The sequence below is a fragment of the Bombina bombina genome, chromosome 3 (genome assembly GCF_027579735.1).
Source record: "Bombina bombina isolate aBomBom1 chromosome 3, aBomBom1.pri, whole genome shotgun sequence".
NCBI classification, from domain to species: domain Eukaryota; kingdom Metazoa; phylum Chordata; class Amphibia; order Anura; family Bombinatoridae; genus Bombina; species Bombina bombina.
Window position 1 is genome coordinate 967,506,245 of NC_069501.1, and position 23,895 is coordinate 967,530,139.

A 23,895-nucleotide genomic window follows, 5' to 3' on the forward strand; every position below is an offset into this window, starting at 1 on the left:
AGCACGAAGGCCTGCAATAAGGCCTCCACTCTATTAGCTTCTTCTATTGCTTGAACTACAGTCCTGGCCAAAAGTTTTGAGAATGACACAAATATTACTTTTCACAAAGTCTGCTGCTTCAGTGTTTTTAGAGCCTTTTTGTCAGATGTTACAAAGGTATACTGAAGTATAATTACAAGGATTTCATAAATGTCAAAGGCTTTTATTAACAATTACATTAAGTTTATGCAAAGAATCAATATTTGCAGTGTTAACCCTTCTTTTTTTTCTTCGAAATTAGCCCTGGCTTGCTGTCAATCAACTTCTGGGCCACATCCTGACTGATGGCAGCCCATTCTTGCATAATAAATGCTTGGAGTTTGTCAGAATATCTGGGCGTTTTTTTTTTGTTCACCCACCTCGAGGATTGACCCAGGTTCTCAATGGGATTAATGTCTGGGGAGTTTCCTGGCCATAGATCCAACATTTCGATGTTTTGTTCCCCAAGCCACTTAGTTATCACTTTTGCCTTATGGCAAGGTGCTCCATCATGCTGGAAAAGGCATTGTTCGTCACCAAACTGTTCTTGGATGGTTGGGAGAAGTTGCTCTTGGAGGATGTTTTTGTACCATTCTTTATTCATGGCTGTGTTCTTAGGCAAAATTGTGAGTGAGCCCACTCCCTTGGCTGAGAAGCAACCCCACATATGAATGGTCTCAGGATGCTTTACTGTTGGCATGATACAGGACTGATGGTAGCGCTCACCTTTTCTTCCCCGGGCAAGGTTTTTTCCAGATGCCCCAAACTATCGGAAAAGGGATTTATCAGAGAAAGTGACTTTACCCCAGTCCTCAGCAGTCCAATCCCTGTACTTTTTGCAGAATATCAGTCTGTCCATGATTTTTTTTCCTGGAGAGCAGTATGTTTCTTTGCTGTCCTTCTTGACACCAGGCCATTCTCCAAAAGTCTTTGCCTCACTGTGCATGCAAATGCACTCACACCTGCCTGCTGCCATTCCTGAACAAGCTCTGCACTGGTGTTCCCCCGATCCCGCAGCTTAATCAACTTTAGAAGACGGTCCTGGCGCTTGCTGGACTTTCTTGGGCGCCCTGAAGCCTTCACAACAATTGAACCTCTCTTCTTGAAGTTCTTGCTGATCCGATAAATGGTTGATTTAGGTGAAATCTTAGTAGTAGCAATACCCGTCCCTTTGAATCCCTTTTTGTGCAAAGCAATGACTGCTGCACGTGTTTCCTTGCAGGTAACCATGTTAACAGAGGAAGAACAATGATTTCAAGCACCACCCTCATTTTAAAGATTCCAGTCTGTTATTCTAACTCAATCAGCATGACAGAGTAGTCTCCTGCCTTGTCTTCGTCAACCCTGACACCTGTGTTAACGAGAGAATCACTGACAAGATGTCAGCTGGTCCTTTTGTGGCAGGGTTGAAATGCAGTGGTAATGTTTTTGGGGGGATTAAGTTCATTTTAATGGCAAAGAGAGACTTTCCAATTACAATCGATCTGATCACTCTTCATAACATTCTGGAGTATATGCAAATTGCGTAAAACTGAGGCAGCAGACATTGTGAAAACTAATATGTGTCATTCTCAAAACTTTTGGCCAGGACTGTAGAGTTCTTGTTTTGTTACCATTTTGATCCTGCTGCAGCCTAGAGTACAGTTTAGGGAACTCTGTTAACACACTGGTTACCTGAGAAGCACGCAGACAACAGACTAGGTTTGTTACTTCTGTGTATTACTGGTATCCTAGAGGGTTAATAATCACTGTATCTGTTCTATGTGCAGTTATAGTGGTAGACTTTATTTGTCTTAGAGCAGCAGTAAATTATATGGCACATAATTACTTAAGTCAACATGGAAACGCCCGTATGTACGTGTATACTTCTTTAATAACTGAATTCTATTAAAAAAGGAAACAATTCTAAATCAAACTTTAGTGATATTGGGATATTTATGAAATTATATTGGTGCTTTAGATACAAAGTGAAGTTATTTCACATCACATGTGCATATCCAACTTCTTAAACGTCTAAAGCTGAATAAAGCCGTTTTATGCAATGCTGAGATACGTAAAGGGATATTACAGTTAAGAATTTTTTTTTTTACATGTAATTCGTAAGAGCATGTCATTTTAAGACTAGCAGCCCTTCACCTCCCCCGCAACAGGCTTAAACACATAGTATGGTATAAGTACTGCTTCTCCCTCTGACCCTATCAATAGTGCTAGTCACACGGCTGCATAGATCAGCAGCAGTTTCTGCTTAGGATCTGGAGTGCTTTGTGGGTACTGATTTGTATTTCTACTATGTGTTTAACCTCTTAAGGACATATGACGGAATTTTTCCGTCATAAAACAATTGAGCAAACTGAAAGCTGTGTCCTTAAAGGGTTAACCACCTTGTAAGGGTTAGACGCATAAAGGCGCAGAGTCGGTAGTCTTAAAATGACATGGACTAATGAATTAGAGCAGGTATTTTATTATTTGTATACTATAATGGCCCTTTAAAATGCACCCACAGAACATACTGAAATGTTTGGGGCTGGCTGCACAAATGATAATTGCCTAATAGACTGGACTCTCCTTTTGGATGGTTTTTTTATGACAGATATATTCATGTGCTCTACCAGGGGACTGCACCTTCCCATAGAGTAGAGCAGCTTCCCATAGAACAGGATACTGAGTTATGTTCATTCTCAGAAGAGGAACTTTGTGGTTTGGTGCTTGCAGTGACACCTGTCAGGCTAGACTTGGAAAGCTCGTTTGACGGTTTCTTTGTGACTAAACAGAGAACTGGCCTAAGGTGTGTCACTTGTTTGGGTGAGAAGATAAGTTTCCCTTAAGGAGCCTTAACCCCTCTGTACTTTGTATATTCAATTGACCATCCTTGCTAATCAGCTGTCAAATACCATCTGCCGCAAACAAAGCTGCCATATAATTACTTAAATTGTTTCAGTCTCTTCAATGTAAAATGAAAAATCTCATAATGTAGAGTGAGTCTGGATTAAAGCTGCTATTTCGGATACACCTATACTAGTGTAAATACAGCCAGGGATCCCTGGAATAATTTGATATCTCACCTCTAAAGTCTGCATTAAAGAGACATTGTGTTGTAATTTATTCCCCTTTAAAGGGATATGAAGCCCAAACATTGTCTTTTGTGATTCAGACAGAGCATACCATTTTAAAAAAAGGTTCCAATTTACTTTTATAAAATTAGCTTTGCTTCTATGGTATTCTGTGTTGAAGAGATACCTAGGTAGGCATCTGAAGCACTATATGGCAGGAAATAGTGCTTCCATCTAGTGCTCTTGTAAATGGATACAGTTCTTGCAAAACTGCTGCCATATAGTGCTCTAGAAAAGATCCGGTGTTCTGCCACAATAAGCTACCCATCAGAAAAAAAGGTACCCTAGCATTGCGCATGCTTTATTTGGCGTGACCGTATTCCAAATCTGTAACAGAAATCTGTTTGAAATGCTGACTGGTAGCTTTTTCTGACAGGACACTGGCTCCTGAGCATGTCCCTGCTTTTACACAAAACAACAAACAAACAAGATAACGAAGAATAATTGATAATAGAAGTAAATTAGAAAGTTGTTTAAAATTAATCATGAAAGATTTTTGGGGGGTTTCATGTCCCTTTAATGTGCTCCCAAATATCCATTTTACCTGCTAAATTGCATTACTTTCAAACAACTATTTTACCTTTATTTTGTCATTTTAAAATAGCTGCCTTTGCAACCCACCTCCTATATTTAAATTATATATATATATATATATATATATATATATATATATATATATATATATATATATATATATATATATTGCAGTATGCTCTATGAAAATCTATGTAAGCAAGGGGTAGCATCAGAAATCTATCTATCTATTAGGGGTGGTAGGAAGAAAGCTCAGATTCCTGCTGCTGCTTGTAATATAAAGAACTGTTACCAGCTACTTACTTTTGTGAGTACATTGTCCCTTGAAGGGGACCTTTTAAAATTAGTGTTTTAATGTATGCATTGTATAGATAAGTGATCACTGCATTGCAAAATCTACATGCTGAAGTTAATATAAATATATAATCTTCAAACTGTCTGATTTTGCAAAACTGCCAAACTTCAAAGTAGCATAGGGGGATATACTCTTTCTAAACCCTCTTGAGTATGTTTACACCTCCTTTGCTATGGACTGACAGATGTTCCTGCACTGATCTAAGCAATTTCTGGATTACATCTCATGTACGGGGCGGATATAAATCCATAAAAGTAGGGTTTGTCACTGCTCTTGTTGTTTGAATGAAATATAAATTATATCGCTGTTCTTCGTATGTGTGTGTAATTATGAAACTTTCACAGAGAATTAACTTGTCTTGCCCAGCGAGGAGGCATTTTTTTTAATCATTCCCAATGAGCAGGTTAAAGGGAGGTTGTTTATTAAACATTAGATTTTGTATTGCTGTTCAGGACTTCATTTTCCTAATTTTGTCAGAAAATAAAAAGCAACCTAGGTGATACATTTTTTGTTTTTCTATGAAATAGGCATACACCAATACTATTAAATAATATTGACATATTTTAAGTTAAGAAATGTTGTGAGCTCAGTAGAAAGTGATTAAATGCTTCCTGTTAAACAAGTTTGTTTTAAAGTCCCATTGTTCTGTGAAAGATACTGGGAACATATCTCTGAATTCTGAACTTCTCGCCTCTATTCAGAAATATCACATTGCTGTCATAAAGGGTATACAGTCTGACATTACATCCTAAATTAAATTGGAAAGTTTAAATTATTGTAAAGTGACCCATCTGTCCACTTCATATAAATGCTTTTTGTTTTTATGACAGATCGGGTTCCAATTACTGACTTATTTCAGAGGTTGACGCATTTGTATGAAAGTTGCAGACAATCAAGGGATTATTACATACAGAAGAACTGCATAATCTAACTCTTACTTTGATTTTCAAATGAGTAGTAGCTTTTTCTTCCAAATTTCAATCTTTCCTTTCATTTCCCTGTCCCCTGTGTAATATGACAACCATTAGCCATATCACAGACTCCCTCTATACGTGCATACTGTGAACTCTTTCACATGCTCTATAGTAACTGATACCTCCAATATGCATAATATGATATTGGAAGTAAATTGGACAGTTTACTGCAAAACTAAGAATTTGTGCCATAGATTTTTTTTGTCCCCATTAAGAGGCAATGTGCTTTAAGGCTTCTCGCGGGTGGGCAAACAAGGTGGTCAAAACTCAAAAGCCCTCTGGAGGGGAGGACAGCACGAAGAGGGTACCCTAAAACCTTATCTAGACCAGGCCATGTGCTGTAGGACATTCTTAGGAAAGATAATATTTGTGCATTTAATTGCCATAAATTTGATATCCTTAAAGGGACACTAAACCCATTTTTTTCCCTTTCATGATTCAGAAAGAACATGCAACTTTCGAATTTACTTCGATTATCAATTTTTCTTCATTCTCTTGCTATCTTTATTTGATGGTTCAATTTGTGGTTCAGAACCATGGACAGCACGTTTTTACTGGTTCTGTCCAATCAGCAAGGACAACCCAGGTTGCTCACCAAAAATGGGCCAGCATCTAAACTTACATTCTTGCTTTTCAAATAAAGATACAAAGAGAATGCAGAAAATGTGATTATAGGAGTAAATTAGAAAGTTGCTTAGAATTGCATACTCTATCTGAATCATGAAAGAAAAAATTTGGGTTCAGTGTCCCTTTAAGACTTCTTAAATATTGATCTGCGGACCCCATGTGTTAGTAAGTTGGCCATTGCCGAGTTACATGTTTTCTAGGAACCATGGAAGGAATTTCTATGTAGAATAAGCCAAAAATGTAGGTGCCAGATGTAAAATGTTAGGATCAATGCCAAGCCTTTGGTGTATACGGAATTTACAGTGTAGTTCACCTTTATAGGGGTGAGGGGAAAGCTTTCAATCAAATTGTTTATCAGACTTGAATTAAAGGGGCTTTAGTCCCTATACTAAGCTCTTTTAAATGGTGTACATTTTGTCAGCAGAAAATGCTACCTATCCTGTTGAACATACATCCGGGTTTGTTTGAAAACACAGAAGGCAACGCTGCCTTCCAAATGGACAGTTATCTGCTTTAGACTGGTTACAGCCCTCTCAGTAACAATCCAGAGTCAAATTTGGAAGTAATTCACATTAGTCTCAATTTTAGGGCAGTGGAAATCTGACAAATTTTAAATGAATACTAGTAAGTTTCCTCAGTCTAAAGTATGTTTTAATGCTAATAAAATCCTATATTCTTGCCACTTAAGGGTGCTTATTTTACTGTTAAAAAGCTATGTACATAGCAGAATACATAGAAAGTTCCTTAGTGAAATAAATGTTTGCTTTCTTTTGTTGAACATGGAAATCAATTCCATGTCTTGTTCATGACAACAAAACTCCTTATGCATTTTATTTCACATTTGCATTTATGTTCATAACTTAAATTCTTGCCTGCGAAGCTTTGTACAGAAAGATTCTCACGTTTGTATTTGTGACGCCCACTATAAGGACTGCATTTGCTATTCAGCAATAATAAAGGGGCTTATAATGGCCGTTTTTTTTCACCCCAGTATATGACGCTTGCTTCAAGTTCAGAACCACAACTAAAACAATGATAGATATTGTTTGAAGAAAATGAAATACAAGTTATTGAAAAACACGCTGGGGAATATAAAAGAGTTTTTGAGGCACGGCCCAGAGAAATAAATGGCTCTCCTCAGACACTTGTGTTGGGCATGTGTTACCGCATGAGACAAGATGGCATTAGTGCAGGAATCCTGTTCATATTTAGCATTATTTGAATGCATAATGGATGCAAATGTTGAGGTTTTTATTTTCCATGTGCATTTGATATCCATGTGCGTCAGTTTTTGAATATGCAATTAGTGAAGGGGAAAATCAACAGGTGGTTGAATTGTGTGAGGATGCCTTCATTTTTGCCAGGCAGCCAGTTATGCAAATCTTTGGTATCACATTCTTAAAGGGACACAAGTCATGCATTAAAGGAACACTCAAGTCAAAATTAAACTCTCATGATTCAGATAGAGCATATAATTTTAAACTACTCTCCAATTTACTTCCATTAACAAAATGTGCACAATCTTTTTACATTTACACCTACTCCTACTGAGCATGTGCAAGAATTCACAGAATATATGTATATGCATTTGTGATTGGCTGGTGGCTGTCATGTGAGCGGAAATAGACATTTCATATACTATTAGAAAAATGCTTTTTATCACTGATGGTGATAATTTGACATGCACACAGCCCATTGCTGAGATGGTAGATTATATTTATTCCTTGCCCATGCTCCAAGGGACAGTGATGTCACAGAAGATTGCAATAGTACTTCTACTTTGAAAAGCACTGCAGCACATCTCAGATACCACTAATATAATTTTGCCTCTTTAATCAACGAGTTTCAATCCAGTGCGTATTATTGACACTTTACATGCCCCTCTGCATATGTAATGTGATGCTTCAGTCATTCTCCCAACCAACTGAAAAGCAAAAACTGCAGATTTATGTTTTTAAGGCAGTTACCATTTATAATGGTCTCTATACTGGAAGTCAGTTATCATTTATTATGGTCACTAGACTAGAAATAATGTCTTACTTTATGCATCATTTCTTTGTCCCCTTAAAGATAAGTGCAAGAAAAACAATTATTTAGGGACGTCAGTCATATTTGCTCAATACTATACTACAGGGGTGTCCCATGTTGCCATGACAGTAGCATAAGCTTATTAAAATATTTACTGTAGGTTATGCAATTAGGCTACAGATATACTAAAGAGTAACAATGGTCTTGCTTGTGGCATAGATTTGTTTAAAAAGCTCGTGAGGACTGTGCAAAGTAACCGGCATGTTGTATTTTCTTCTGTAGCAGTCAGAGGATCACACCTGCCTTGCCTCTATTGAGAGATGTATTGTTAATAGGGCTATATATAACAGCACACCGTTTTACATAACTTTCCAATTCAAAAGCTATTAAAATATTTACCCTTTAAGTGGACTCAAATATGAACACCCCATAAATTTGTTTAATTAAAGGGGTGTACAAGTGAATGGCTTGAAGAGTGTTCCCTATAAATGGTTTTGTATGGCTGAATATTCATTCTTATATGGCTGATATGACTAGTTCTGGGGCAAGTTTTTAAGATGTAATCCTTGGTATTTATACCCACTGATTTAAATTAACTTTGGCAAGTGTTAGTGAGGCATTTAGAATTTTTTCTTTCATGATTCAGATAGAGCAGTGTTTTTCAACCACTAGTGTGCCGTGAGAGATCCTCAGGTGTGCCGCGGCAGACTGACAACAGTGCGGGGGTGTTGTGAATGAATGTCAATATGTCATGTATAGTTTAAACGAGGCATGGCATGACAGGACAGTACAGTACAGTGTGTGTGTGTGTGTATATATATATATATGTATATATATGTGTGTGTATATATATATATATATATATATATATATATATATATATATATATATACTGTATTAGACTACAATGTGTGATTTTGTAAAATTTTGGGATGGTGGTGTGCCACAGGATTTTTTAATGTAAAAAAGTGTGCCACGGCAAAAAAAAAGGTTGCAAATCACTAAGATAGAGGATGCAATTTAAAGCAACTTTCTAATTTACTCCTATTATATTTTTTTCTTTGTTCTCTTGGTATCTTTATTTAAAAAGCCATAATGTAAGCTTAGGAGCTGGCCCATTTTTTTTTTTTTTTTTGTTCAACACCCTGAGTAGCGATTGGTGGCTAAATTTAGTCACCAATCGGCAAGCGCTACCCAGGTTGCTGAGCAAAAAAATGGACTGGCTCCTAAGCTTACATTCCCGCTTTTTCAAATAAAGATACTAAGAGAACGAAGAAAAAATCCTAATAGGAGTAAATTAGAAAGTTGCTTAAAATTGCATGTTCTATCTGAACCTTTGGGTTTAGTATCCCTTTAATAAATGCTAGTTAGATTTTTATCTGTTAGGTTTCAAGGAAAATCATAATAAATTGTAATACTTTTTGTGTTTCTAGTATAACACAGTAACTGGCTGTTGTGTACCCAGCCTCACCCTTTTGCTTATCTTTTATGAGACAGAAGGATTTACCCAAGAAAACGGTTACATTGATACATTTTTACCATTTGCATTATTGCATTTAAAAGCGAAATCTAAATCTTTACTCATTTTTCTAGTGGCCAGCCCTTAATATAGATCTACAGATCAGGTGTGCCCACTGTGTCAAGACTTTTTCATTTGTCCATTAATTATTGTTTTACTTATTTATTTTTTTGTTCATCTTAGGGTTCTTCAGTGGGATGGAAGAACACAACTCCGATGCCTGAGCACCAACGGTAAGAATTACTGTTATTCACTCTGGTCAGTAATTATTTGAAAAGATTAATCCAAGTGGATGATGCAACTCTTAAAGGGGCATTGTACTGTATCATTTTCTACACCCCTATTATGTGTTTCCATTAATCCATGATGAAGTGTGTTAAATTGTTTACAAAAAGCAAATTTACCTTTATTTTGTTGTTTAATAATATCTGATTTTGCCTGTTGAAGCTGTAAGTTATGCTCAAACTTCTAATACCAAACACTGCAATATTGAATATAGAAGAATTGTTAACAAGAGTCTGCAGCAGAAATCAACCTCTCAGTCAGGGGTTGGGAGAGAGTCTAGCCCATTTTAGATTGTTCATGCAGAAGCTTTGAATACAATTAACTCTTATCAGATTTTTGCTAGGTGCATTGTCCATTTAAAGGGACATACTAGTGTAAAAAAAGGGGTTAAACATTCAGTGATAAGTAGTTTTAACAATAATCACAATAAAGATTATAGTACTCTTGTACTTTTTGTCCCTTTGTCTTACACGTAACCATCAATACATATAAAAACACAATTATCTATCAGTTTTTAAAATGTGATTTGTGACTCTGCATGTAAGTTCCATCAAGAACAGGAACTTTATTACATGATTTTTTATAGTAAACTCCAAAAATGCTAATGTTTAAAAAGGAAGATAATCCCTTTATTTGCCATTCCCCAGTTTTGCCTAACCAACATTGTTATAGAAATATACTTTTTATCTCTGTAATTACCTTGTATCTAAGCTTCTGCAGACTTCCTCCTTATCTCAGATCTTTTGACAGACTTACATTTCTCCAACATAGGTGTGTCCGGTCCACGGCGTCATCCTTACTTGTGGGATATTCTCCTCCCCAACAGGAAATGGCAAAGAGCCAGCAAAGCTGGTCACATGATCCCTCCTAGGCTCCGCCTACCCCAGTCATTCTCTTTGCCGTTGTACAGGCAACATCTCCACGGAGATGGCTTAGAGTTTTTTAGTGTTTAACTGTAGTTTTTATTATTCAATCAAGAGTTTGTTATTTTGAAATAGTGCTGGTATGTACTATTTACTCAGAAACAGAAAAGAGATGAAGATTTCTGTTTGTATGAGGAAAATGATTTTAGCAACCGTCACTAAAATCCATGGCTGTTCCACACAGGACTGTTGAGAGCAATTAACTTCAGTTGGGGGAACAGTGAGCAGTCTCTTGCTGCTTGAGGTATGACACATTCTAACAAGACGATGTAATGCTGGAAGCTGTCATTTTCCCTATGGGATCCGGTAAGCCATGTTTATTAAGATCGTAAATAAGGGCTTCACAAGGGTTTATTAAGACTGTAGACATTTTCTGGGCTAAATCGATCATATTTACACATATTTAGCCTTGAGGAATCATTTATCCTGGGTATTTTTTGTAAAATAATATCGGCAGGCACTGTTTTAGACACTTTATTTTATAGGGGCTTTCCCTAATCATAGTCAGAGCCTCATTTTCGCGCCGGTATGGCGCACTTGTTTTTGAGAACAGCATGGCATGCAGCTGCATGTGTGTGGAGCTCTGATACATAGAAAAGTCTTTCTGAAGGCATCATTTGGTATCGTATTCCCCTTTGGGCTTGGTTGGGTCTCAGCAAAGCAGATTCCAGGGACTGTAAAGGGGTTAAATATAAAAACGGCTCCGGTTCCGTTATTTTAAGGGTTAAAGCTTCCAAATTTGGTGTGCAATACTTTTAAGGCTTTAAGACACTGTGGTGAAATTTTGGTGAATTTTGAACAATTCCTTCATACTTTTTCGCAATTGCAGTAATAAAGTGTGTTCAGTTTAAAATTTAAAGTGACAGTAACGGTTTTATTTTAAAACGTTTTTTGTGCTTTGTTATCAAGTTTATGCCTGTTTAACATGTCTGAACTACTAGATAGATTGTGTTCTGACTGTGGGGAAGCCAAGGTTCCTTCTCATTTAAATAGATGTGATTTATGTCATAAAAAATTTAGTAAAAATGATGCCCAAGATGATTCCTCAAGTGAGGGGAGTAAGCATGGTACTGCATCATCCCCTCCTTCGTCTACACCAGTCTTGCCCATACAGGAGGCCCCTAGTACATCTAGCGCGCCAATACTCCTTACTATGCAACAATTAACGGCTGTAATGGATAATTCTATCAAAAACATTTTAGCCAATATGCCCACTTATCAGCGAAAGCGCGACTGCTCTGTTTTAGAAAATACTGAAGAGCATGAGGACGCTGATGATATTGTTTCTGAAGGGCCCCTACACCAGTCTGAGGGGGCCAGGGAGGTTTTGTCTGAGGGAGAAATTTCAGATTCAGGAAAAATTTCTCAACAAGCTGAACCTGATGTGATTACTTTTAAATTTAAGTTGGAACATCTCCGCGCTCTGCTTAAGGAGGTGTTATCCAATTTGGATGATTGTGATTATCTGGTCATTCCAGAAACACTATGTAAAATGGACAAGTTCCTAGAGGCCCCAGGGCCCCCCGAAGCTTTTCCTATATCCAAGCGGGTGGCGTACATTGTTAATAAAGAATGGGACAGGCCCGGTATACCTTTCGTACCTCCCCCCATATTTAAAAAATTGTTTCCTATAGTCGACCCCAGAAAGGACTTATGGCAGACAGTCCCCAAGGTCGAGGGGGCGGTTTCTACTCTAAACAAGCGCGCCACTATACCCATAGAAGATAGTTGTGCTTTCCAAGATCCTATGGATAAAAAATTAGAAGGTTTGCTAAAAAAGATGTTTGTTCAGCAAGGTTACCTTCTACAACCAATTGCATGCATTGTCCCTGTCACTACAGCCGCGTGTTTCTGGTTCGATGAGCTAGAAAAGGCGATTATTAGTAATTCTTCTTCTTATGAGGAGATTATGGACAGAATTCGTGCTCTTAAATTGGCTAATTCTTTCACCCTAGACGCCACCTTGCAATTGGCTAGGTTAGCGGCGAAAAATTCTGGGTTTGATATTGTGGCGCGCAGAGCGCTTTGGTTAAAATCTTGGTCAGCGGATGCGTCTTCCAAGAACAAATTGCTTGACATTCCTTTCAAGGGGAAAACACTGTTTGGCCCTGACTTGAAAGAGATTATCTCTGATATCACTGGGGGCAAGGGCCACGCCCTTCCTCAGGATAGATCTTTCAAGGCCAAAAATAAACCTAATTTTCGTCCCTTTCGCAGAAACGGACCAGCCCCAAGTGCTACGTCCTCTAAGCAGGAGGGTAATACTTCTCAAGCCAATCCAGCCTGGAGACCTATGCAAGGCTGGAACAAAGGAAAGCAGGCCAAGAAACCTGCCACTGCTCCCAAGGCATGAGATGCGGGCCCCCGATCCGGGACCGGATTTGGTGGGGGGCAGACTCTCTCTCTTCACTCAGGCTTGGGCAAGAGATGTTCTGGATCCTTGGGCGCTAGAAATAGTCTCCCAAGGTTATCTTCTGGAAGTGATTCATCCTGTTCCATTAAGAGAACGAGGGATGGGGTTCTACTCCAATCTGTTCGTAGTTCCCAAAAAAGAGGGAACGTTCAGACCAATCTTAGATCTCAAGATCCTAAACAAGTTTCTCAAGGTTCCATCGTCCAAAATGGAAACCATTCGAACAATCCTTCCATCCAGGAAGGTCAATTCTTGACCACGGTGGATTTAAAGGATGCGTATCTACATATTCCTGTCCACAAGGAACATCATCGGTTCCTAAGGTTCGCATTCCTGGACAAACATTACCAGTTCGTGGCGCTTCCTTTCGGATTAGCCACTGCTCCAAGGATTTTCTCAAAGGTACTAGGGTCCCTTCTGGCGGTGCTAAGACCAAGGGGCATTGCTGTAGTACCTTACTTGGACGACATTCTGATTCAAGCGTCGTCCCTTCCTCAAGCAAAGGCTCACACGGACATAGTCCTGGCCTTTCTCAGATCTCACGGATGGAAAGTGAACGTGGAAAAGAGTTCTCTATCTCCGTCGACAAGAGTTCCCTTCTTGGGAACAATAATAGACTCCTTAGAAATGAGGATTTTTCTGACAGAGACCAGAAAAACAAAACTTCTAAACTCTTGTCGGATACTTCATTCCGTTCCTCTTCCTTCCATAGCGCAGTGCATGGAAGTGATAGGTTTGATGGTAGCGGCAATGGACATAGTTCCTTTTGCGCGCATTCATCTAAGACCATTACAACTGTGTATGCTCAGTCAGTGGAATGGGGACTATACAGACTTGTCTCCGAAGATACAAGTAAATCAGAGGACCAGAGACTCACTCCGTTGGTGGCTGTCCCTGGACAACCTGTCACAAGGGGTGACCTCCCGCAGACCAGAGTGGGTCATTGTCACGACCGACGCCAGTCTGATGGGCTGGGGCGCGGTCTGGGGATCCCTGAAAGCTCAGGGTCTTTGGTCTCGGGAAGAATCTCTTCTACCGTTAAATATTCTGGAACTGAGAGCGATATTCAATGCTCTCAAGGCTTGGCCTCAGCTAGCGAGGGCCAAGTTCATACGGTTTCAATCAGACAACATGACGACTGTTGCGTACATCAACCATCAGGGGGGAACAAGGAGTTCCCTGGCGATGGAAGAAGTGACCAGAATCATTCAATGGGCGGAGACTCGCTCCTGCCACCTGTCTGCAATCCACATTCCAGGAGTGGAAAATTGGGAAGCGGATTTTCTGAGTCGTCAGACATTGCATCCGGGGGAGTGGGAACTCCATCCGGAAATCTTTGCCCAAATCACTCAACTGTGGGGCATTCCAGACATGGATCTGATGGCCTCTCGTCAGAACTTCAAGGTTCCTTGCTACGGGTCCAGATCCAGGGATCCTAAGGCGACTCTAGTAGATGCACTAGTAGCACCTTGGACCTTCAAACTAGCCTATGTATTCCCGCCGTTTCCTCTCATCCCCAGGCTGGTAGCCAGGATCAATCAGGAGAGGGCGTCGGTGATCTTGATAGCTCCTGCGTGGCCACGCAGGACTTGGTATGCAGATCTGGTGAATATGTCATCGGCTCCACCATGGAAGCTACCTTTGAGACGAGACCTTCTTGTTCAAGGTCCGTTCGAACATCCGAATCTGGTCCCACTCCAGCTGACTGCTTGGAGATTGAACGCTTGATCTTATCAAAGCGAGGGTTCTCAGATTCTGTTATTGATACTCTTGTTCAGGCCAGAAAGCCTGTAACTAGAAAAATTTACCACAAAATTTGGAAAAAATATATCTGTTGGTGTGAATCTAAAGGATTCCCTTGGGACAAGGTTAAGATTCCTAAGTGTCTATCCTTCCTTCGAGAAGGATTGGAAAAGGATTATCTGCAAGTTCCTTGATGGGACAGATTTCTGCCTTGTCTGTGTTACTTCACAAAAAGCTGGCAGCTGTGCCAGATGTTCAAGCCTTTGTTCAGGCTCTGGTTAGAATCAAGCCTGTTTACAAACCTTTGACTCCTCCTTGGAGTCTCAACTTAGTTCTTTCAGTTCTTCAGGGGGTTCCGTTTGAACCCTTACATTCCGTTGATATTAAGTTATTATCTTGGAAAGTTTTGTTTTTGGTTGCAATTTCTTCTGCTAGAAGAGTTTCAGAATTATCTGCTCTGCAGTGTTCTCCTCCTTATCTGGTGTTCCATGCAGATAAGGTGGTTTTACGTACTAAACCTGGTTTTCTTCCAAAAGTTGTTTCTAACAAAAACATTAACCAGGAGATTATCGTACCTTCTCTGTGTCCGAAACCAGTTTCGAAGAAGGAACGTTTGTTGCACAATTTGGATGTTGTTCGCGCTCTAAAATTCTATTTAGATGCTACAAAGGATTTTAGACAAACATCTTCCTTGTTTGTTGTTTATTCTGGTAAAAGGAGAGGTCAAAAAGCAACTTCTACCTCTCTCTCTTTTTGGATTAAAAGCATCATCAGATTGGCTTACGAGACTGCCGGATGGCAGCCTCCTGAAAGGATCACAGCTCCTTCCACTAGGGCTGTGGCTTCCACATGGGCCTTCAAGAACGAGGCTTCTGTTGATCAGATATGTAGGGCAGCGACTTGGTCTTCACTGCACTCTTTTACAAAATTTTACAAGTTTGATACTTTTGCTTCTTCTGAGGCTATTTTTGGGAGAAAGGTTTTGCAAGCCGTGGTGCCTTCCATTTAGGTGACCTGATTTGCTCCCTCCCTTCATCCGTGTCCTAAAGCTTTGGTATTGGTTCCCACAAGTAAGGATGACGCCGTGGACCGGACACACCTATGTTGGAGAAAACAGAATTTATGTTTACCTGATAAATTACTTTCTCCAACGGTGTGTCCGGTCCACGGCCCGCCCTGGTTTTTTAATCAGGTCTGATAATTTTTTTTTCTTTAACTACAGTCACCACGGTATCATATGGTTTCTCCTATGCAAATATTCCTCCTTAACGTCGGTCGAATGACTGGGGTAGGCGGAGCCTAGGAGGGATCATGTGACCAGCTTTGCTGGCTCTTTGCCATTTCCTGTTGGGGAGGAGAATATCCCACAAGTAAGGATGACGCCGTGGACCGGACACACCGTTGGAGAAAGTAATTTATCAGGTAAACATAAATTCTGTTTTTAGCCAATCAGTGCCCCACGTTCCTATGCACAATGTTATTTATTTGAAACTCAAACTAAGACAGTCAAATGCATTCAGATAAGAGGCAGCCTTCAAGGGCTTAGAAATTGGCATATGAGACTACCTAGGTTTAGCTTTCAACTAAGAATACCAAGAGAACAAAGCAAAATTGTTGATAAAAGTAAATTGGAAAGTTGTTTAAAATTACATGTCCTATTTGAAAAATTAAAGTTTTTTTTGGCTTGACTGTCCCTTTAAGCAGAGCTTTACTTTCTGCTTTTAAGGCCTGCATGTTGCTGCTCATTTGTTACAGGGGGTCTAGTTGGAAAAACATGCACCAAAGCTGCAGTGGAGACTGGAGAGCACATTAAAGGGACAGTCAACCATAGAATTGTTATTGTTTTAAAAGATAGATAATCCCTTTATTACCCATTCCCCAGTTTTGCATAACCAACAGTTATATTAATATACTTTTTACCTCTGTGATAACCTTGTATCTAGGAACCTTCTTCCAGCCCCCTGATCACATGACTGTGACTGTTTATTATCTATTGACTTAAATTTAGCATTGTGTTGTGCTAGATCTTAAATAACTTTCTGTGCCTGAACACAGTGTTATCTATATGGCCCACGTGTACTTTCTGTCTCTTTGTGTTGAAAAGAGATTTAAAAAGCATGTGATAAGAGGCAGCCCTCAAAGGCTTAGACATTAGCATATGAGCCTACCTATGTTTAGTTTAAACTAAGAATACCAAGAGAAAAAAGCAAATTTGATGATAAAAGTAAATTGGAAAGTTGATTAAAATTAAAAGTCCTATCTGAATAATGAAAGTTTAACTTATACTAGACTGTCCCTTTAAGCAGGAGAAAAGTGAATGGCTATTGGGATCTCTTTTGCTTTTGTGAAAAATTGTGCTTTGTACCACACTCCCTAGAGAGGCTAAAAAGCAAATTCTTTACCCTGCAAATCAAATAGCTAGTTTAGGAAATTTTGCAGCATTTTAATAACCTAGGTAACAAATGTTGCTTTTTGGCCACTTATGGGAGTGTGGGACAAAGCACATTTTTACACAAATCGAGAGGTGTTTACTGTCCTTTTAAGGGACTTTGCAGCAGTGGCAAGCATCCTGTAGAGCAGTTTGTCTACATGCAGTTTTGCTTGACTTCTTGTGGAAGTGGTCTTTTATCAAGCCATCTCCCTAGCACTAAATACTAAATGAGAAGCCTTTTCAAGCACACCCCTAGTACACAGCATAAAGGCAGCATTTTCCACTCAGTGACATCATTCAGCTTTATATGCTAATTATACAAATGTAGAATCATTTCTATGTCCACAAAGAGAAATAATGCCAAGTAGTTGTTTGTATTCTCCTTTTTATTATTTATTAAAAATCATTTTAAAATGAACAAGCATTGACGTATATTGTGGCTTAAGCAATTGAGGAACTCAAAGGCTTTAAAAAGAACAGTGCAGGCTATTGTAATGTGAGCAGCATATGTTGCTTTTATTTGGGGATAATGAGATTCTTTTCTCTGTGTGAGGGTTGTGGAATACCACGTCCTTGTATGTAGTGAGCTCAAAGGATCTACTTGTCCCATATGTACTAATGATACTGTTGTATTTTTTTTTTATGATGATCAGAAAAATTGTCATTTTGGAAAAAGAAGACTCGGAAACATTTGGATTTGAGATTCAGGTGAGTTCAGGAACAATGAATTACTTGTCTGACTCAATTCAAGTGTAATTTCTCATTATAAATTGTGTTGTGATGGTGAATTTCAAATTATATGGAGGTTAAATTTGTTTTGTTGTTGTTTATACTCAATACTAAGACCAAGACGGCTTGCACAAGTATAAACTTATTTGTGATGTAATGTCTAATAGAAGATAACAGTAATATTGTCCATGGAATCTGTTGATAAACTGGTACAACTACAGGGGATTTTATTTCTCTGCAGCATCAGCTGTGATGACAACAATGTGGTGAAAGCAGCTAACATTACTGTAAGAGCCACATAAGTAGTCCCAAGTGGCACGTTACTTTGTCCTTTATGCTGGACACACAGCAATAGTGTCAAAATCTAATAAATGTGTAAGACGGGATGAATGCGGTAAAGTGGAAGAGAATGGAGGTGTTTGTGGGATCAAGGAATCATTTTATGCAGTTAACTGCACCAGAGAACAGGTTGGGGACCACAGAAGCATCTAATTCCCTAGGCAACCTCCTGTTTCTCACAACGTCACAGTGACAACACTGTAGTACAGATGTCACCTACAGAGATCATGAAATTCACTGATCAGTTGTGTTCTACACAATGTTCTGATAAAGTGCTAAGTCTTATACCACATCATAAACCTTTCCCCCAGCATTCATTCAGATTTACATTGCTGCACGTCTGTTGACTTTTACTTGCTTCACAATATGTTGCATACTGGCATCCAAGGGGTTAAGTCTGCACAGTTCTGAAACCTGATAAAACCTGCTAGATGCAGCTTAAATTATTGTCCCCATTCATTATCCAAAAGGGTTAATATAGACTATGTTGTTTAATTATTTAAAAGCCTGTCATTAGCTATTGTGTATATAGAAACCCTTTGTTATCACCTGTCAACAGCTGTAGTGTCTGCTGTATATCCCAGGTACCAACCAATCTTTTTTTTTTTTCCAGAAAACGTTCCACATATTTTGCATCATGTTTATATAATTTTGTCCATCTACCATCAGTGAGTGAAATGGCCAGAATATTAGTGATCCAAATTTGCCCTATGTTGTAACTTCTTTAAGACCATATGAATATATAAAACGGATAAACAAGTATTTTATAGCTGCTGCATTTAATTCTATTTTGTACAGTTTCCAAAAGGCAAAGTGCTGTGAAGCTGATTTGTATATCCTTAACCACATCCCCCTTCTACAGTAGAAGCACTGTTTGCTAAAGAGGTTGCGTGTGGGGAGGGGGAGTCGCACAGAATTATATTTATATATATATTTGTGTATGTATACCTGTCTCTATCTATCTACATACTTATATCCTATATATGAAAACAAATATTTGCTTTCCGTTCCCATTTTATTTATTGCTGCGTACTAATTAGGAAAAGCAACAATTCATTTTAATATGGATATCTTTTTATATGAATATCATTTATTTTTAGAATTTTTATTTTTAGAAACACAGTATTTATTTGACGAAGGTATAAATTTGCCTATGATGTAGAGGACCAAGTGGTGCAACAATAACCAATCATCATATCTTTTTAATATTACACAATTGTTAAAAGTTGTTTGAGTTTTTATAATAATTTAAGTAAACTGGATGACCCTGGGACTTAGACATAGTAGCTGTCTGCCTTCAGGGGCAAGGCTTATTGTAAGAGCTTTATTATTTTGCACATATGCTATTTAGTAAGCAATATACTGAATGGAGTTTGCATCAGATCACAAAACAGAAGGGCAATGGAACACAGAATTAAGGGACAGAAAACACAGACTGTAATATGAAAAACATAGTTATGCATAGTAAAATAACTTTGCAATAATCTTTCATTATTTATTTTTCTCCCTTTTCATACAATTTAAGTGAAAATTCTGAATATTCCATTCTTGAAAGAGCACATGGCAGGCTTCAAAAGCTAAAGCCTGACACATATTTGTATCTCATTTACAGCCTATCATATCCCCTAAAGCCAAACTATTGAAATTTTGTTAACACGACGACAGTGGCATGCCCTGCTATCTCCAGATAAAAGTCCAGATTGGCTCCTCCACTTAAGGAAAGGTGGTGTTCAGCAAATATGTTCCATTAAACATTAAGGCTTTGCTGATATGCTTAATCTGTTGGAAGATACCAGGTGTTTACTGTCTAAACTTTCATTATTCAGATTGACTTTTATTATCAAATGTACTTCTTTCTATTAGAATCATATCTTGAAACAACTCCTTACCATGAGAGCTTACTTAGGTAGGCTTAGGAGCATTCCTGTTTCTTGCACATTACATGGCAGCAGTGTTTGCAACAATGTTTTTTAACAATGATGTACATTGTTGCAAATACTGCTGTCATTAAAGTGCACAAGTCACATACACACTCCTGAGCCTTCCCCAGTATGGTCTTCTAGAAAGGAGATAAGGTTAAATGGCTACCAAGTGAAGCAAATCTGATTATATAAAAAAAATGTTTTAATTGCCGCTGTCTCAATCATGGACTTTTAATTTCCATGTCCCTTTAAGGTTGCAGTAGATGTAAAACCTTCATTCCATAGTTACCTTCAGGGAACTCAGTATTCTAATACTAGCTAAATAAATATAAGCAGATTGGAACATCTGGTATATTGCTTATCTACAGGCTGCTGCTGCTGGGGTTGCTAGGAAGTGGTCAGATATTGCCTGATATTGTCTATTTGCACAATTACATTCTTTCCATTACAGTGTGCCTTGGTGTCGATCTTTGGTTTCTGCTTTTAGTAACCTTTATATATTACACCCATGATACATCATCCTCTGTTCTAAAAATACATCACCTCAAAACCAACAGTCTCCAGTTCTGTGTAATTTCTAAAGAACAGAACAAAGCATATTATTTTGGGGAAGTTTTGCTTTTGGAAGGAAATTGCAGAAATGTATTTGATAAAAAGCAGTTTACTTTGATGACATTTTCACTTGTAATGTAAATAATTTGGTGATATAGAGTTTTTGAGGCTAATCAGTCTGTGTAACAACTTTTTATATTCTCTGTTCTAGTTGTACTTTATAATCTATTTATCACACGCTATCTGGTTTTCTTCAAAGGTTTCTAGAAAATGATTTATAATCTAGCTTGACCACCCTTCCCAATAATGTCTTGTTCCCCCTGCCCCCTATTATTAATACTTCTCTCCAGGACCAGGTACTTGTAGGCACCAAAATCTGAAATGCCCCCTGTGCTGCTCCCCTTTCACCACTGTGCCGGCGACCTTAAAGGGACACTGAACCCCAATTTTTTCTTTCGTGATTCAGATAGAGCATGACATTTTACTCCTATTATCAAATTATCTTCATTCTCTTGGTATCTTTATTTGAAATGCAAGAATGTAAGTTTAGATGCCGGCCCATTTTTGGTAAACAACCTGGGTTGTCCTTGTTATTTGGTGGATAAATTCATCCACCAATAAAAAAGTGCTATCCAGAGTGCTGAGCCCAAAAAAAGCTTATATGCCTTCTTTTTCAAATAAAGATAGCAAAAGAACAAAGAAAAAGTGATAATAGGAGAAAATTAGAAAGTTTCTTAAAATTGCATGCTCTATCTGAATCACAAAAGAAAAACATTTGGGTTCAGTGTCCCTTTAACTAAGACGGCAGCCGGCAGTGAAATAACAGCACCTCCCCGGACTCTATACTTTCATCATGGGTAAGGGTATGAGAGAGGAAAATGTAAATCCTGTCTTAAGTTTATGAACAATAAAGATATGTTAAATTATACAGACCTATTACAAACTGGCAACACATATATGATTATAGTTACATACTTCTATTTGTGGGTCCACAAAAAAAATCATATTATATAACAGATAATGGCATCAATAATATGGTGTAGACTGTATTAGAACTTAAATTATTTTTGTTTAAAACTTTTTGCACTAATATATTCAGGGACTGGCCTCCTATCTATCTATCCAGTCCCTCTCCTGGATTCACACTTATCTCTCTAACAGATCCTTCTCCGCCTCTTTTGCTGGCGACTCCTCTCCATTGTCTGTTGGAGTACCTCAAGGCTCTGTCCTGGGTCCTCTACTCTTCTCTGTTTACACTTCTTCACTGGGTAAACTTATCAACAGCTATGGCTTCAACTACTTACCTCTATGTTGATGATACCCAGATCTACCTTTCCACCCCTACACTCTCTCCTTCTGTCAATTCTCACATCAGCGACTGCTTATCTGACATTTCCTCCTGGATGGCCTCTCACCACCTAAAAATAAACATGTCCAAGACCGAACTACTACTAATCCCCCCCTCTAACTCTACTACAGTTTCTAATTTTTCCATCACTGTTGGCGGCACCACTATTTTCCCATCACCCCAAGTCCGCTGCCTCGGAGTCACGCTTGACTCAAATCTGTCCTTCATTCCCCACATCCAACTGCTCTCTTCATCCTGCCGCAACCACCTATGCAATATCTCCAAAATTCGTCCATTTCTAAATGACAAAACTACTAAACTGCTAATCCACTCCCTGGTAATTTCCTGACTTGACTACTGTAATAACTTGCTAACTGGTCTCCCTCTCTTCCCTTCAATCCATCCTAAATGCATCTGCCAGGCTAATCCACCTCTCTGTGAGTCTCTTCACTGGCTCCCCATTCACAGCAGAATTAAATTCAAAATTCTCACCCTGACCTACAAAACCCTCACCAATGCTGCCCCACCCTACCTGTCCTCACTCATCAACAAATATACTCAAGCCCTCCCCCTAAGATCCAACAATGACCTGCTCCTTGCGTCCTCTACCATCACCTCTCCTCATGCTAGACTACAGGACTTCTTCTCTTGTGCGGCGCCAACCCTCAACTTCCTCAAGCCGTCATACCCTCCCCTAACCTCTCCTCCTTTAAATGTTCCCTAAAGACCTTTTTGTTCAGGGAAGCCTATCACCCGACTCATTAACAAATGAACTTCACTAACCTAACTGTTACCCTCATCTATCTCCTCACTAATATCATGCTCACCTTTGCAGTCCCCACCTCCTGTTTCCCATCCTCCTACCCATCTAGATTGTAAGTTCACATGGGAATAGGGCCCTCAATTCCCCCTGTATTTGTCTGTAAAATTGTCTTTTATTGTATTGTTTCTCCGTTGTACTTTTATCCTTATACTATATATATATATATATATATATATATATATATATATATATATATATATATATATATATAGTCCATATATACAAAATGTGACAGCACCACAGTACAATCTTGCTTCTTAAAGGTGAAAAATTCTTTTTATTTAGGTGCAACAACCATAAAAAGGCGACGTTTCGGACCTACATGTACCTAAATAAAAAAAAAATTCACCTTTAAGAAGCAAGATTGTACTGTGGTGCTGTCACATTTTGTATATATGGACTATCTTTTGGAGTGTGGCTGATACTCCACAGTGACGGGCACACAGGTTGAAAGCTATTACCTAAATTTATGGTGCTGGACTCCAACTATCTATCTTCTATATATCTAAGTGCACTCTCACAAACAGATCTCCAAGGGCCCGGGTGCTAGAGTAGGTTAAGTATAGTGAACAGGAAACAGCACTCTCTGGACTTAAATGCAAATAATTAATTTATTTGGTAACGTTTCGGGGAATGCTCCCCTTCATATATATATGTGTATGTATGTGTATATATGTGTATGTATATATAACATATGAATCACAGATGCATCTAAATCACTGGAATGTCTACAGCAAAAATGGCTGACCAAATTGTACTGTGAATTTTGGCAGTGGCACAGTAAAAGTCACTACTGGCTAATGATGTGCACTGCTACATAATTGCAAAACTCAGGAGAGATCATTTCACACTTTCTTGAGATCTGACGTTGTAACTAACTAAATTTTAAATATTGCAGTTAATTGGGAAACTTTTCCACTATTTCTCCAACATTGGTGTGTCCGGTCCACGGCGTCATCCTTACTTGTGGGATATTCTCTTCCCCAACAGGAAATGGCAAAGAGTCCCAGCAAAGCTGGTCACATGATCCCTCCTAGGCTCCGCCCACCCCAGTCATTCTCTTTGCCGTTGCACAGGCAACATCTCCACGGAGATGGTTAAGAGTTTTTTGGTGTTTAAATGTAATTTTTATACTTTTCCACTATTTTTATTATATTTTGTAGAAGCTATAAACCCTGGGTTAATTAAGGAATGTTCATACATAGCTAACAATATATTTTTC

At 38.6% G+C, this 23,895-nt stretch overlaps 1 protein-coding gene across 1 annotated transcript in view; it reads left to right on the forward strand.

Annotated features, from left to right (window-relative positions):
- TAMALIN (trafficking regulator and scaffold protein tamalin) overlaps positions 1-23,895 on the forward strand; it is a 58,939-nt gene that overhangs the window by 13,093 nt on the left and 21,951 nt on the right. Inside the window, exons 2-3 of the mRNA XM_053708030.1 lie at positions 9,349-9,398; positions 17,614-17,668. Coding sequence (XP_053564005.1) covers positions 9,349-9,398; positions 17,614-17,668 — 105 coding nt within the window. The remainder of the gene's footprint in view (positions 1-9,348; positions 9,399-17,613; positions 17,669-23,895) is intronic.